This window comes from Pelodiscus sinensis, chromosome 13 (genome assembly GCF_049634645.1).
Source record: "Pelodiscus sinensis isolate JC-2024 chromosome 13, ASM4963464v1, whole genome shotgun sequence".
Taxonomy (NCBI): Eukaryota; Metazoa; Chordata; order Testudines; family Trionychidae; genus Pelodiscus; species Pelodiscus sinensis.
The window spans coordinates 16082470-16098739 of NC_134723.1; the positions used below are offsets into that span (position 1 = coordinate 16082470).

The window sequence follows — 16270 nt, forward strand, 5'->3', positions numbered from 1 at the left end:
TCCCATTCCCACCGTGAAAGTGTGTGTGTGGCAGGTGGAATTCATGGTATTTTTGAAACTGGAGTTATTTGTGATGGTTGTTCAACAGTAACTTCAGCATGTGGGAGAGGAGATCCTCCACTTAAAATACAGATATATCCAGGAGAGCACATTGCACTTAGCTGTTAGTTCTTGACTCCCCCAGAACTACATAAAACCTTATATGTTGGCAGCAGAGGAGCCTTTGCTGAGATTGGAATTTTCCTCCAAAATATATTCTGCCAGAGCTCCTGGAATCCAGGACAGGTCCCCTTGAAGGTTTCTTGCTACTTTAATGCTCATCCAGAACCTCCACATGGACCAGCCACAGTGTGACTCTGAACATACACAGAAAGTAGACAGACTTTCTGTTTTTAAGATCTTGTTCAGAACAACAACATACAGTAAATTGCATGGACTTAATTAATCTGTCTTGGAAGGAAGGAAGAAAGATTCAAGAGACTGCTGACAACTTGAAAAACTTAAAAAACAACAAATAGTCTGGTAGCACTTTAAAATCTAATAAAATATGGTATCAGAGCTTTCATGGTATCATGAGCTTTCATGGGCACAGCCCATCCACTTCTTCAGATGACCAGAGTGTTGGATGTCCAGAACCAAAATAAATGAGCCCAAAATAACTTGAGTTCAGAGTGTCTGTATTCCAAACTTGATCCTTACCTCTTTAAGGCCAACCTTCACCAGCTATTAAAATCTTTGGTAAATGAAATAACCAATCATTCATTTTCTGATATAGCAGTAAAACTAATCTGAAAAATTGTCAAAATAAATCAGTATTTAATGATGTACTTCTAAATATGAAACCTACATCTATCTCTGAATTGTGAAGCATATGTATTAAGGTTATGACTACCCACAAGAATGCACTTTTATGTAGAAAATCATGATTAAATCGAGTCTTCCTGATCAGTAACTTTTAAATCATGATTTAAATCAGCTCCACCCTACCACTTATCCAAGTTCATTTATTTAAAGTTGATGAAATTCACATTTACTGCCTCCGAAATTCTCTGTAATACACCATATTAAAAACTCCCACCCCACTAAAATGTTCATATCATTCTTTCACCCAAAATATATGCATTGTTATCCAGAATTACCTTGCTGTTCTTTAAAGACACAATCTACTTTGTTCTAATGTACAAATCAAATCTATATCTTGAGAAATGAAAGAGTTGCTTAAAGAAACAATTTTTAAAAGTTTCTATCAAGAGTCTATCATTCATTAATTTTGTCTCATTGTATTTGTCATGATAACAAGATGTCTTTTATAGAAGTTACTGCTTTCAAGAAATTTGAAATTCTTCTGAAACTTGATGAGTAATAGAAGCAAGACTATATTTATCTTAAATTAATGAAATTACTTAAATATCCTTTCTACCCCTAAGCTCCATCACTGAGACTCAGAGGAGAAAAACAAATACTTTAATAAAACACACTTTTATTATTACATGCAGATTGTGCATGTCAAAAGCCTACTAGTCTTATTTCAATGTACTTTCTGCTCATTATGACAAGCACATAATACAATCTATGTAGCACTTTAAAGACTAACAAGATGGTTTATTAGATGATGAGCTTTCGTGGCCCAGACTAACACGGCTACATTTCTATCATAATACAATCTGTCTGTGTTTTAATCCATTATTTAATTTTGATTTTAGGACACATACCCCTACTTGTTCTCTCACTTATCTTTAAACACTCCATAAATGATATTTAACTACAGTAATAGAAGCTACACCCGTTTCTTTATGAGAGGGATAGGTCAGCTTTTGGTTATAAGCATTATTCAAACCTATAAAGGTCAATTTTTACTTTATTTTATTCCAGAAGTCAGAATGTCCTTGCTTTTTAAGACGCTGGAGGCATACTGACCTATTAGTGGTATGCCATATTTGGTGCATTATTACCGACCCACAAAACCTAACATGTTTCAAGTGTTTGGATTAAACTATACATCCTTTATATGGGTGAAACTGTACATAGCAAGGGAATATTGGGAGTATTTTTAGTAGTTAATATTACATAGTACATACACTGAATTACATAATCATTCTAATCAGGACATTGTTTTTTCTAGAAAAGCATTTTGGTAATTCTATTTTATATTAATTTAGCGCTTCAGAGACTGAAGTTCTTTTAATGACTTAAGCATGTATTTTAAAAGTGAAAAAATAGTAGAAACTTATCATAAAAGGATAGATAACATTGTATCAATATATCTTAGCAATAATGTTTGTTCTATTAATTTTGATATGACCCCTTTTAAAATGCTTAATAGCTTTTAATTTGAAAATTATCTTCTGTTCATGCTTAGAAATCTTGGTTTCAAATTATATATATATATTTCCATGTTCCAGAAGGGTGGAACAGCTTACTTCTCCCCTCCCCAAGGAATAATATGCATAATAGAGTGAAGAGAAGGTAAACCGCTAAAGCAAAGAATACCTATGTTAATGTATGAGTAAAGTAAAATCAGATAAGGTGTAATTAAACAATGCTAGCATATATAAAACTTTCATTGGTTCTAAAAGCACTGGCAGAGGTGAATCCCAGAGAACTTGGTGCCAATCTACATTGAAAATTTGACTTTTTCAGGAAACCCAATATGGGAGAATTTAAAAACAGAAAAGTAAAGGAAATGGAAGGCTATGATAAGATTTTTTGTTTTGTAATTTCAAAGTACTTTGTGAACAAGGCAGTTTCACCTGAAAGCCTTTTAGTATTTTGTTCTAACTATAACTTCTTGTCTTAACAGTTACAAGACCGCACACAGTTTAGTGACCGAGATTTAGCCACGCTCAAGAAATACTGGGACAATGGCATGACCAGTCTGGGCTCAGTCTGCAGAGAAAAAATTGAAGCTGTTGCTGCAGAATTAAATGTTGATTGTGAAATAGTGCGGGTAAGAACTGAACAGTCTCCCTTATCTTGTTTCAGAACCAAAAATAGCATAGATTTTTAAAAAAACTTTTAAAACTGCTTGAGCTAGCCAGAAATAGATTTCACATATTAAATAATGAATGGACTGTTAGGCTGTACTCTTGCTCTTTCACCAGTCTATATATAGATAAGTCCTCTGGTGAGAGAGGTATTTTATTGATCAGCAGCAAGAGCAGCTCTACAAAACATTTGACATTCCATTTAGAGTGGAATTTATATAAGGTTTTAAATGAGTGAGAGTATCCCAGCAGATTGAAAAGAACTAGCAATTATGATGGGATTAAAATATAAAATACTGCTAGGGATAAGAGAATACTTCTGATGTAAAATCATCAAAAACATGTGAAAGAAATTGATCAAAATGGGGGAGGGAATACTTTTCAGGAACCAGGATCTGATGTGACAAGGGGGCAAAGGATATTCTGAAGGATGCTGGGGAATTTCCATGTAATAGTCCCTATAGTGATCAATAATTCCCTTAGGGAAGAAAAATGAACATAAGGTTGATGTGCTTCAGCCATGTAGTATAACGGAAGAAAATAGTAGACTAATACTAGACACCAGTACAGAGGAATGCAATTCTGGGGGCATTCCAAAAATATATGGATTTTAGGAGCTCTTCTAGCTTGAATTTGGAATCTGGATACTACACCAGAAGACAGAGCTGTAAAATTATCATCACTATGATGGTCACATATATATAGAGAGTGTATATAGATACATCATTCACATGGATTGGGAAAGTGATAATCTCTTCATTCAATACTAATGAAACTCTGTATAAGGTACAATCTACAATTCTGAGTCCTGACCTAATAGAAAGTTAGATGGAATTTAGAGCAGTTAGGGGATGAGAAGAGTGGAAAAAATGATGTAATTTGGATGTGTGATGACTAAGAGGGAGCACAGTTGGAACTGTTTACAAATATTGAACTAGTTTGCCAAAGCAAGTGGTGGAAGTTCTTTTGCCTGACTTGTTTCTGCCTGACTATATTGCAGGAAAGTATAGTGTAGGGAATAGTTTTTTATTAACAGGAGTATGGACATGACAGGTTACTTTGACCTTCACTTTTCATGATTCTGACAAGTAGATGTTACTCACAGATTTTGTTTTTTCATCTTGAGTCCAAGCTAACTATATGATGATAATTAATTTCTGTTAACTTATGTTTCATCTTTTTAAGAGCTATACTAAGCACCACGATAATGACAATATTTATTATCTAATTAAGGAGCATTTATAGTTACTTATAAACTACAATTGGGGCTGTACATGACATTTTCATCATATCAGAATCAAATGGAAATAAATACAAACATTTTAAAGTCATGATTCATTTGTTGTAATTATTGCATTTTTTAATTTGGGGCAAGATTAGAAAGGCAAAGGCACAAAATGAGTTCAGTGTAGCTAGACACATAAATGGTAACAAGAAGACATTCTACAAAGATATTAGAAGCAAGAAGAAGACCAAGGACAGGGTAGGCCCATTGTTTAGTAAAGAGGGAGAAACAATAACATTAAACTTGGAAATGGCAGAAGTGCTTAATGATTTCATTTCAGTTTTCACCAAGAAGATTGATGGTGACGGGATGTCTAACTTAATGAATGAGTGAAAATGGGGTAGGTTTAGAAGTTAAAAAAAAATTACTTAGAAAAGTTAGATGTCTTCAAGTCACCAGGGCCTGATGACATACATCCTAGAATACTCAAGGTGCTGATAGGGGTGAAAGCTGAGCCTTTAGCTATCATCTTTGAAACGTCATGGAAATTGGGAGAGATACCTGAAGACTGGAAAAGGGCAAATATAGTGCCCATCTATAAAAAGGGAAATAACAACAACCCAGGAAACTACAGACCAGTCAGTTTAACTTCTGTGCCAGGAAAGATAATGGAGCAAGTAATTAAGGAATTCATCTGTAAACATCTGGAAGATAATAAAGTGATAGGTAACAGCCAGCATGGATTTGTAAAGAACAGATCATGTCAAACCAATCTGATAGCTTTCTTTGATAGGATAACATATCTTGTGGATAAGGGAGAAGCGGTGGACATGGTATACCTAGATTTTAATAAAGCATTTGATATGGTCTCACATGACCTTCTTATCAATAAACTAGGGAAATACAACCTAGATGGGCTTAGTACAAGATGGGTGCATAACTGACTGGATAACCATTCTCAGAGTGTAGCTATTAACGGTTCACAGTCATGTTGGAAGGGCATAACAAGCAGGGTTCTGCAGGGGTCTGTTTTGGGATTGGTTCTGTTCAATATCTTCATCAGTGTTTTAAATGATGGTGTAGAGTACACCTATTAAGTTTGCAGATGATACCACGCTGAGAGAGGTTACAAGTGCTTTGGAAGATAGGGTCATAATTCAAAATGATCTGGATAAACTGGAGAAATGGTCTGAGGTAAATAGGATGAAGTTTAATAAGGACAAATGCAAAGTACTCCACTTAGGAAGGAACAATCCGTTTCACACATACAGAATGGGAAGTGATTGTCAAGGAAGGAGTACTTCAGAAGGGATCTAGGTGTTTTAGTAGACCACAAGGTAAATATGAGCCAACTGTGTGATACTAGGGCAAAAAAAAGCAAACATGATTCTGGGGTGCATTAAAAGGAATATTGTGAACAAGACACAAGAAGTCATTCTTCCACTCTACTCTGTACTGATTAGGCCTCAGTTGGAGAATTGTGTCCAGTTCTGGACACGACATTTCAAGAAAGATGTGGAGAAATTGGAGAAGATCCAGAGAAGAGCGACAAGAATGATTAAAGGTCTAGAAAAATTGAACTATGAGGGAATACTTAAAGAACTGGGCTTATTTAGTTTGGAAAGGAGAAGACTCAGAGGGAACACAATAGCAGCTTTCAAGTATCTAAAAGGGTGTTGCAAGGAGGGAGGAAAAATGTTCTTCTTGGCCTCTGATGATTGAACAAGAAGCAATGAGCTTAAATTGCAGCAAGGGAGGTTTAAGTCAGACCTTCCTAACTGTCAGGGTGGTTAAACACTGGAATAAATTGCTTAGGGTGGTTGTGGAATCTCAATCACTGGAGATATTTAAAAGCAGGTTGGATAGACATCTGTCAGGGATGGATCTAGATGGTGCTTGGTCCTGCCGTGAAGGCAAGGGACTGGACTTGATGATCTCTTGAGGTCTCTTCCAGTTCTAGTATTCTAGGATTTAAATGTTTTTTACCATTATGTGTCCAAAACATTTTTTATTTAATTTTATGTAAATTTACTTTAATCTCTTTGTGACCTAGGAGTAGGGTGACCATAGTTCCCTATGATAATATAGACACATGGTAAAATTACTCTGATTGCTGTTGAATTCACTTGAATATATCATACATTGAAATTAACATCATTAAAAAGAAACACTGAGTAACTGGATTCCTTGCAGTTACTTTCTTATCTTTATAGTTTTAGGGTTCAAACAAGTAGAGCTGACACACACATTTTCCCGTACGTTGCTCTTACATGGGAGGGGTGACTGACCCACCCTTTCTACCCAGCCCTCTCTGTCCTTTATGCCTGGCTGTGCTCCCAGGATGGACCTGCCTCTCCTGATACCTGGCACAACATCTTCCTAGGGCAACAAATGGGTGTGGGGAATGCAGGGTCATATGCTCCTCCCTTCTCCCCCCCCCTCCCAGATTTCAGCCAGGGTTCTCCCCAGAATGTGACCAGAAGAAGTGTTTCAGCATTGTGAAGGAGAGAAGGGATGGGAGCTGCCTGTGAGGAGCTGTGGATGGGGGGGGGGAAAGGTGATCTGGAGGATCTCATCTCTTTCCCATGCCTAGAGTTGCCAGATGGTTTAACCAAAAATACCAACCCCCCTCCCCCCCCCGCAAAAAAACCCCCACTCTTTAGGAAAAAAGGGGGGGGGAGACCAAAGTGGTTGGGGGGGGGGGGAGAAAGGATCTCGACAGTTAAACAAAAAATAAATAAATAAAACATCATGGCCCCTTCAAGGCCTTTAGATTTTTTTTGCTGGTGGCCATCTTGTTTTCTTACTCTGTGTGGGAAAAGAGCTCCCCTGCGGAACCAGGTACGTGGGGGGGGGGAGGGAAGGGCTCGGGGGGGCTGAAAGGGGGTCCAGGAGGAGTCCAGGGAGCCTAGGGTATTTTTCCCTTCTGTCTGGTTAAAAAAAAATCCAAAAATACCGGACATTTAGGTGTCCAGACGAGGCAAAAATACCGGACTGTCCGGGTCAATACCGGACACCTGGCAACCCTTCCCATGCCCCCATTCCAGTATGGCTGAAATCAGCTAGTCCCTTCCTTCCTACACAGTATCAAAGGCAATTAACATCCTCAGGCAGCTGCTGGCCACCAAGATAACCAGCTGCCTCCTGTTCCCTGGCTACAGTGTGTGCAGGAAGGGGTTAAGTCCTCAGGATGCATTGTGCACCAGCACTCAGGGAACCTGACTGCAGGGGCTTCAGTAAACCTAGCCAGAGAGGTGGCTCAGCAGAGGAGGTGACCATTAGGGATGGAGCAAGAGTCAGGGTCAGAGGTGTGGAGGGCTGAAGAGGGTGCTAAGCTGTTCAGAGTGTGAAACTGCTCCTGTTCTCCCCTCCTCCCTACTATGCTAGATCTTAGCAGAAGTTTCCCTATGCCAGAGTTGTGTGTGGCTTCAGCACATGCAGCATTTGGCTCTTCCTGGCTTGTGCCCCGCTCCAGAGGGTTTTGGGCTTTCCCAGGTTACTGGCCCAGCCAGAGACATTGGGGGGAGAAAGGAGCCTGCTATCTTGGCTCTTGGTGGGCTCAGTCCTCCAAGCAGGGGCTGGTTTTACAAACAGCCCTGAGAGTGGGAGATGCCCCACCAAGGAGCAGCAGCGAGGGTACGGGTGGGTTGAAGGGTCAAAGCAGGGTGAGGGCAATGAGAGGGAAAGCACAGAAAGGGCTGATTGTAGCAGAGGTGACCTGAACAAGCCACTGCCTGGCACTACTTGCCTACACTCACTAACCACTGCAGCCAGTGCCAGGAAGAAACAGGGCAGGGGACAGGGCTCTGCTGGTCAATAGCTGGGACACAGTAGGGCCTGCACTGACAGACCAGCAGAGAGAGCAGCCAGCCCCATCCCTGCATTTTTGCCCCACCACCAGCCTTGCACACCCACCCCTACCATCAGCCCCTGGACTCCCCCCCCCCGTTTTCCATGGGTGGGCAAGCAGGTGATGAGTAGAGATCCAGCCAGCAGCAGAACCCACCAGTACTGATGGATGTGGGGAAAGACAGAAAATATAGGACAATTTGCCAGGTTTTAAGACACCTGAAGAAGGCCTTAAATACAGGACTGTCCCTTTAAAATAGGACATCTGGCCACCTTTCCTAGGATGCACTCTCATGAATATAGATCAGAACTTTAATATAGGGAACTTGAGAGCTGAAAAATATAGTTTTGTACATTAATTCATTTTGGAAAAGTTAATAAGACAACTGTCTGCATTTAATAATGTTGGGAGTATTTTGAATCTGAAGGTGCTAGAAGAGAGATAGATAATACATAACACACTGGGATTTAGGCTACTTTCTCAAATATTTAGGTGTTTTATGCTGGTACAGGGAAATGATCAAATACTGAGAATGGTACTGCACTCTTTGGAGATAAGTAAATCCTTCAGTTCTACAAGTCACAATATGCTTCAGGATGCCTGAGAATTGAAGTCATTTGAGTACTGTATCAGTGCAGGGGTCTGGCTGTTTGATTTTTGCTTTCAGCATCAGGTCCTGTGTTTATCATTGAACATACTTTTCTTATAGAAATTGCTTAGTATATTTTACTACCATTTATGGCATTAGTAATTGGGCAGCAGTACACTGTGAAAGATGAGTCTGGATCAGAGACTTCTTGACTCACCCTTGTTCCTATATTGCCATGAAAAACATGTTAATTCCATCAGTAGTAATCACACTGATATCAGAGAAATTCCAAGACTCCACTTTGTATTTCTGACTTCCTTTTGAATAAGCTAGAGTCACTCCACCATTGGAATCTGCAGGTCTCATTATACTTCAAAGGCAGGAGAAAGTTTTAGTTGGCCAGCATAGAATTGGTGGAAAAAATAAAGTAAGCAAAACATCAGAAGGTGAAAACCTTGAGGTAAACAGCTGCAGGCTAAAAATAGAAGTGGCAGTGAGCAACAGGGATGTGAAAAGTTAACCGGTAAACAGCACCCTAAACAAGCTGAGACAAAAAAACAGGACTGTGTAGCACTTTAAAGACTAACAAGATGGTTTAATAGGCGATGAGCTTTCGTGGGCCAGACCCACTTCCTCAGATCAAATAGTGGAAGAAAATTGTCACAACCATATATACCAAAGGATACAAATAAAAAAATGAACACATATGAAAAGGACAAATCAAATTTCTCCACACAATCAGTTGTTGTTACAGTCTGCTTCCCCACCATCAAGCCTGGTCACCCATAACATCTGACAAGTGGGCATTGGAGATAATCATCAAAGGTTATTCCATTCCTTTCATCTCCTTCCCACCAGCACAACCCCCTTACCTGTCCCTCTTCACAGACCCTTCCCACGAGATTCTCCTACAACAGGAGAGAGACAAGCTACTTGCTATGAGACCAATAGAACCAGTTCCATCTCCCCACAGGGGAAAGGGATTTTATTCCTAATACTTTTTAACTTGCAAGAAAATAGGAGGTCGGGGACCCATCTTGGACCTGCATAGACTGAACTATATCTTAAAAAACCAGCACTTCATCTTTGCCAGTGTTACCATGATAATCTCATCGTTAGAGGAAAGGAAACGTGGGTGTCGTCCTTCAACCTACAAGATGCCTACTACTTTCACATGACAATCCATCCATTTCAGAGGAGGTTTCTCAAATTCAACCTAGAGAATGGCCATACTGAGTCACGTAAATGATCTAGAGAAAGGGGTAAACAGTGAGGTGGTAAAATTTGCAGATGATGCCAAACTGCTCAAGATAAACTTAAAAAACAACAAATGGTCTGGTAGCACTTTATAGACGAACAAAACATGTAGATGGTATCATGAGTTTTCGTGGGTACAGCCCACTTCTTCAGATGACCGGAGTGTTTAAATTTCTTATGTTAGTAAAGTTGCTGACACTTTGCATTAGAAGACCCTATTTTCAGTTTTTTATATTTTTGTGAAACTTTAACACCTTGGGCTCAAATTTTCCATGCTGGGTATCTTCAGGGTTATTATTGTTGTTTTTAATTTCAGCCAAAACATTTGCGCTGTTTCTGAGAATGAGGCAAGGAAAAACTATATTGTTTTGCGTATGTAAAAAGATTCTGGATTTTTTTGTTTTGTGTAACCTTTGGTACTTTGGTGCTTTAGCCACAACTCAAAATTTATCAGGGGATGTCCCTCTTGCATCTCTGTGAAAATCTGCCTGATTTTTGGCCAAATTATAAAACTTTGAAGAAAATTGCAATTTGCACATGTTCATTAGAAACTTCTTGATTATAGCTGCTAAAAATTTCTGAAGATTCAATCTTCACTGAGCATGCTACAGTGCTTCTCAGTTCCTTTTGCTGAACAGCCTCTGCACATGTCTTCCACATAGAGTACCTGAGCATAGTCCTTTCCCTAACAGTTCATGTATGTGATCAGACAGTGCCTGTGCAGTCCCAGAATTAGACTTGGACTGGGCATGGCAACTGATCCCAGAAATCTTGTCTCTTCTGTGCTTTCAGTGTCTCTCCCGATGGCCTGTTTTGAATACATAGGGAACAAAAAGCTAGACCAGTCGTTCTCAAACTACAGTCTGCAGACCACTAGTGGTCTGCGGCTGCATTCCAGGTGCGCTGTGGCTTGAATTCAGCCCCCCCGCCTTCCCTTTCCCCACAGCAGGGAGCCCACACTGGCACTCCAGCCTCATGCCCATCTCCCCTGCGAAGTTGGAGCGCAAGCGCTGGCTTCCCACTGGGGGAGGGGAGAAAAAGTCCTGAGCCTCCCCGCTGGATCCGGCTCTTGGGGAAGAAGTGGCTCCATGCACTGCTGCTCCTCCTCCCAGGGGAACAGAAGCACATAGACATGCTCCCTGGAAGCTTTCCCCACTGCTGCCATGGCCAAAATTGGGAACAGCAGGAGGCACCGTGCCTGGGAGCAATGAAGGGCATGAAAGCAAGTAAGTGCCCCACCTTCCCCTCATGCCCATACCCAGCCCACTCCTGCACCCTAGCCCCACCCTGCTCCTGTACCCTCCCTCCTGGCCACGCATTGCACCTTCCCTTGCTCTTGCCCCCTCCTCCCTGGCCAGACACCCTACTCCCTAGTCTGCTCTGGCACCCTACCTCCCATCCAGACCTCACGTCCTCACCTCCTCCTGCACCCCACCTCCTCCCCAGATCCTTCATCCCCATCCCTATCCCACTCACTGGCAGCTCTGTCCTGCACACTGAACCCCTCATTTTTGTCCCCACCGCAGAATCCACCAAAAAAATAAATCTAGCCTATGGGAAGCCATGAACCTCAGTCTTCCCTGAGTCTTCTCTTGCTCCATGGCGCACCAGAGGAATGAAGCGTCTCAGTTGGGGGCCACCTCAATGAGAGTTGGGGCTTTTGGGAGGAATTTTTTTTGTTTCTTGTGTTGTCCCCAACTGATTTTTTTTTTATTATTATTCTGTGCGCCAGTCAGGGGCAGTCCGTGGCTATAGGCAGACTCAGCCGCCGCCGCCTAGGGTGCTGCTACCCGGGTGCCCGATGATGTCATGGGGGCGCCCGGGGCGCCTACCGATGACGTCAGTCCATTGACGGCCCTGCAGGTGGGGGGGCGCCGATCGCATGCTCCGCCTGAGGCGCCAGCTGCCGCAGTCGGCCTCGGGCCGCTCCTGGCGCCAGTGGCCCTTGACCCAAAAGAGTTTGCCCACCTCTGCCAAAATAAAGAAAACATTGAAATCTTTTGTGTTGGACATAGATTAATATCTAACTTTATTTTAAATGAAGTTTGACAAACTAACATGAGAAAGGGGGTAGCCGAGTTAGTCTGTGCAGGATAAACTTAAAAAACAACAAATGTTGGAGGGGAAGAAAAGGAGTGCAGTGGATTGGAACTAGACATTTGGTTGAGACTGGAGGAATAAGAAACAGAGATTGGCTGGGTGTGGAAACGGAGGCTGAGAGTTGAAGGTGAAGGTGGGAGATGTTTGGCAAGGAGACTGGGACTAAGAACCAGTTTGAAAAGGAGCAGAGGTGAGGGGAGATTGGATGGGAGGAAAGACTGATATGGGCTGAGCAAAGAGACTTGGGACATGGAGATGGAGATTGGGGAAGGATTCTGAGGAGGTGACCAAAATCCGATACAGAGCCTGGGATGAAGACTGAATTTGAGAACCGATTTGGATGGAAGGGAAGAGATAAGATCAGGCAAGGAGCTACAGGCAATTTAGATTATGACATTTTTAATTCTGAATGCTTGAATTTTTTTTCAATGTTAATACTGTTCTTTTAATGTTTTTGTATGTAATTTAGGGGAAAGGATAAACCTGTCTTTTACCATGTATATTTTTAAGTGTAAATTTTTATCTGTTGACAGATGTGATGTCTTGGAATATGTGAAAGGAATGTAAGGCTATGTTGTCTGATTCTAAGTCACCTTTAAGGTTACTCGATTCTGAGGCTGCTTCAAGATCCAAAAATATTTTGGAATTACCTGAATGTTGCTCTTAACACACATAGACTCACTCATAGGACTGGAATGCACCTTAAGAGGTCATCTAGTCCAGTTCCCTGCACATATGGCAGGACTAAGTATTATCTAGACCAGTGGTATCCAACCTTTTTGTACACAAGATTAAGTGCAATCCAAGATCTACTTCAAACCCAGATATCCTTTCTCTGCCTCCTTTGTGCTCCTTTGCCCCGCCTCTCTGCGGCCCCGCCCCTGCTCACTCCATCCTCCTCCCTCCCAACACTCACTTTCACCAGGCTGGAGCAGTGGGTTGGGGTGCAAGCTCTTGTCTCAGGTTAAGGAATTTGAAGTGTGAGACAGGCTCTGAGCTGAGCTTGGGGCAGGCAGCTGGGGTACTGGAGAGGGTTCTAGGTATAGACTCTGGGAGGGTGTTTGAATGCACGGGGGCTCAGGACTAGAGCAGGGGCTTAGGGTACAGGAGATGGTTCATGACTTGGGTAGGGGTTCAGGATGTGGACTGCAGCTGGGCACTGCTTAGCTCAGGTGGCTCCTGGGTGATGGTGCAGTGGGGCTAAGGCAGGCACGCCCCTGCCCTGGCCCTACACCACTCCCCAAAACAGCCAGCAAACTTACTCTATCCCTAGTCCTGTGTGCCCCCTCTCTGCTCTGTGGAGACAGGATACAGGGTGGAAGAAGGGGGCACTTTGACATCAGCACCCATCCTTTCCCTTCCCTGCACAGCAAACAGGAGGCTTCTTGGCAAAGGGCCAGAGATGCACAGCAGTGGGAGGAGGAGCAGTTGAAGTGCCAGCACTTCAAAGCTATGTGGCCACACCATTCAAGATCACCTGTCAGAGGCTCCAAGATCTACCAGTAGATCCCAATCTACTGGTTGGTGACCACTGATCTAGACCACCAGTCTCAAACTCATGGTCCATGAGCTATCTGTGGCCCAAGCAATTCCACAATCCAGCCCACATGTAGCTGCTGGCACACGAGTCCCTGTAGCCTGGGAGGAGGAGAGTGTTTGTACCCTTCCCCCAAGTTGACACTGTGCTCCGCTCCCACCCAACCCTTTCCACTCCTACTCCACCTTCTCCCCTCATTGCACCTCTTCCCTCAAGGCCCCTTCTCTAAAGGACATTGCCTCAGGGATTACCAGAGGGCCTGGCAGAGGGTGGCAGAAGGATTCAGGCCCCCTATACTCACCACAGAGGTAGGAGCTGCAGGGAAGTGGAACTAAGCAGCAGCCTCTGCTCCACCGCCATCTTGCAGGCCAGCCCAGTCACTCCACTTCACTTCTGATGAGTGTGGGGAGGCGGACCCCAGCCTGCCCAGGGCACTATGAGCTTGAGTATGGTGGACCATCCTGTCCATAGTACAATTGGGGCAGCCACTGCGGGGCTAACAATGTGTGGGATTTAAGACGGCCACCTTGTGGATGGGACGGTTCTACACACACCTCCCCCGGGGCTACAGGGACTTATTGGCAGCATATTGCTTCGCTACTGATGGTGATGCCAGGTGATCCCTAGGAGAATTAAGTCACTGAGGGGCATCTAGCGGGGTCAGGGGACGCATGTGGGGTGGAGCATGCATGAACGCATGGCAACCTCTCCCACCCCCTCCAAGCCTGTGTAAAGGGTGTACCTACTGGCCTACTAGGAGGATATGAGGACTGGCACTGGTCTTAAGGCAAATTGAATTTGAGACCCCTGATAAAGACAATCCCTGACAGGTGTTTATCTAATCTCTTTAAAATCTTCAGTGATGGAGACTCCACAACTTCCCTAGGTAAATTAACTGACAACTCCTACAACTTATTCTTATAACAATGGAAAGCCAAAGCATAGTGGTGCTCTCACTCTGTAAACTTTTCTCTGGATATGTCCCCTTTGTAGGGAGGAATATGCTGTGGGAAATCCAAGGTGGGCCAGATCCATTAGGTTTGGGGCTGCTTTGTTCCATGTAGTAGAGTAGGGGGAACTGGACCAATGATCTAGCCTTCTCCCTGTCACAAGGAAATGTTCATTATGCTTGGTTTTAGGCCTGTAGTTTTGCTACTGTTTCTGATATCATCCCTTTGTATTTATCTTTACAAGACTTGGATTGGTAATCGAAGACGAAAATATCGCTTAATGGGGATTGAAGTACCTCCCCCAAGAGGCGGTCCTGCTGATTTCTGTGACCACCCGGAATCTGGTGCTAAATCAGCAGTTACTTCAGGAGAGGAAATTGCTACCGAAGTGGGAGATGATAATGATAGGAATGATGAAGTATCAATCTGCTTATCTGAAGGAAGTTCACAAGGTATTTGAAACTGAAATTGCTACTGTTAATTATATTTTGCATTTTTTGTGCTTTTCATTTCTCGTTGGTGTTAAGATTCAGAAGTGTCTGAAACAGTAGCTTTTTCTTGACTATGAAATGAGCAGCCTTCCGAAACTCAACCCAGCTGTTTAAAATTAGTCATTTGGAATTGTCCTTGTCAAGGTGGGAGAAGCACATTTTTGAGATTACATAGCTTTTATGCAAACTAATAAGAGGACCCATTCAGATCGCGCCAGTCTAGATGCTTTTTTTCCGGCTTTTCCCCAAGCTGGAAAAAAAGCGGCGGACATGTTTATTTAAATCCGCGGGGGATATTTAAATCCCCCGCGGATTTCCCTATCCTGACTTACCTGATTTGCATGGCTTTTCCGGAAATTGTGGCCAGTGTAGACGTAGCCTCAAGGTTTTGTGTTTGTTACCTGACAACAATATGATTCAGACTGATACAGTACCTTTCATTTCAATGCTAGCAAATGTTTGCCAAGAGCATTTTAAATTAGCAAAATATCCAAAAGATTAACTGGTAAAATGAATTAATTTAATGGAAGGGTAACATGGCATGGTGTATGCCAGCCTCACTTCTACGCTCCTTCTGGCTGTGAGGCTGTGGAGCCTGCTGGCAAAGATGGGGAACACTGCCCAGTGCAGTTTGTCCCCTAGCCAGGGACTATCCCCTGCAAACCCAGGTCCCATCTAGGGACTGCCCTCCAGCTCCTCCCGAGATTGCACCCCCCATCAGGGAATGCCCCTTCATCATCCAGCCTGTATATTCAGGATACACATGCCCCTCCCCCCTCACACACACACACTTGGCTGGCACATGTGCATGCCCTGTAGTGACAGGATGCTCTATCCAGTATGGAATGTCTTCCCCAGGGATGGTTCCCTCCTTCATCTAGTCCCCCACTCAACCCTTCAGTACTCAACCTTCTCCATCCAGGGACTGTGCCCTGGTATCTAGCCACCCCATCCAGAGACTGCCTACAACCACCAGTCCTCCTCCCCAAAGTCTGTCCCCCATACATCCTGAACCTTCCCACCCATGATCCTAGCCCTGTGCATTTCCCTCCTTGTGCCAGCTGGTTTCCTAGCTCTGCAACAGTTCAGCTGTCCAGCATGCCTTCCCCACCTGCCGCTGCAGCACTAGAGCCAGGGAGTTTGCTCCAGCTGAGGTTACTGGGATGATCCTGTGAGTTTACAGGGATGTTGAGCACCCTAGTTTTCTGCCAGTGTTGCTGGGCCCGGTCCTGGTAAGGGGAGGGGTTGATGCAAGGCCTAATCCCTCACTGCTTCATTTTTGCACAC

At 43.2% G+C, this 16270-nt stretch overlaps 1 protein-coding gene across 4 annotated transcripts in view; it reads left to right on the forward strand.

The window, feature by feature from the left end:
- HDX (highly divergent homeobox) overlaps positions 1–16270 on the forward strand; it is a 148590-nt gene that overhangs the window by 86771 nt on the left and 45549 nt on the right. For 3 of the 4 annotated variants that reach the window (XM_006115323.4, XM_075940763.1, XM_006115321.4), the window contains 2 exons: positions 2801–2947; positions 14737–14944. In XM_006115323.4, coding sequence (XP_006115385.2) covers positions 2801–2947; positions 14737–14944 — 355 coding nt within the window. The remainder of the gene's footprint in view (positions 1–2800; positions 2948–14736; positions 14945–16270) is intronic. The other variant, XM_075940764.1, reaches the window with a different exon arrangement.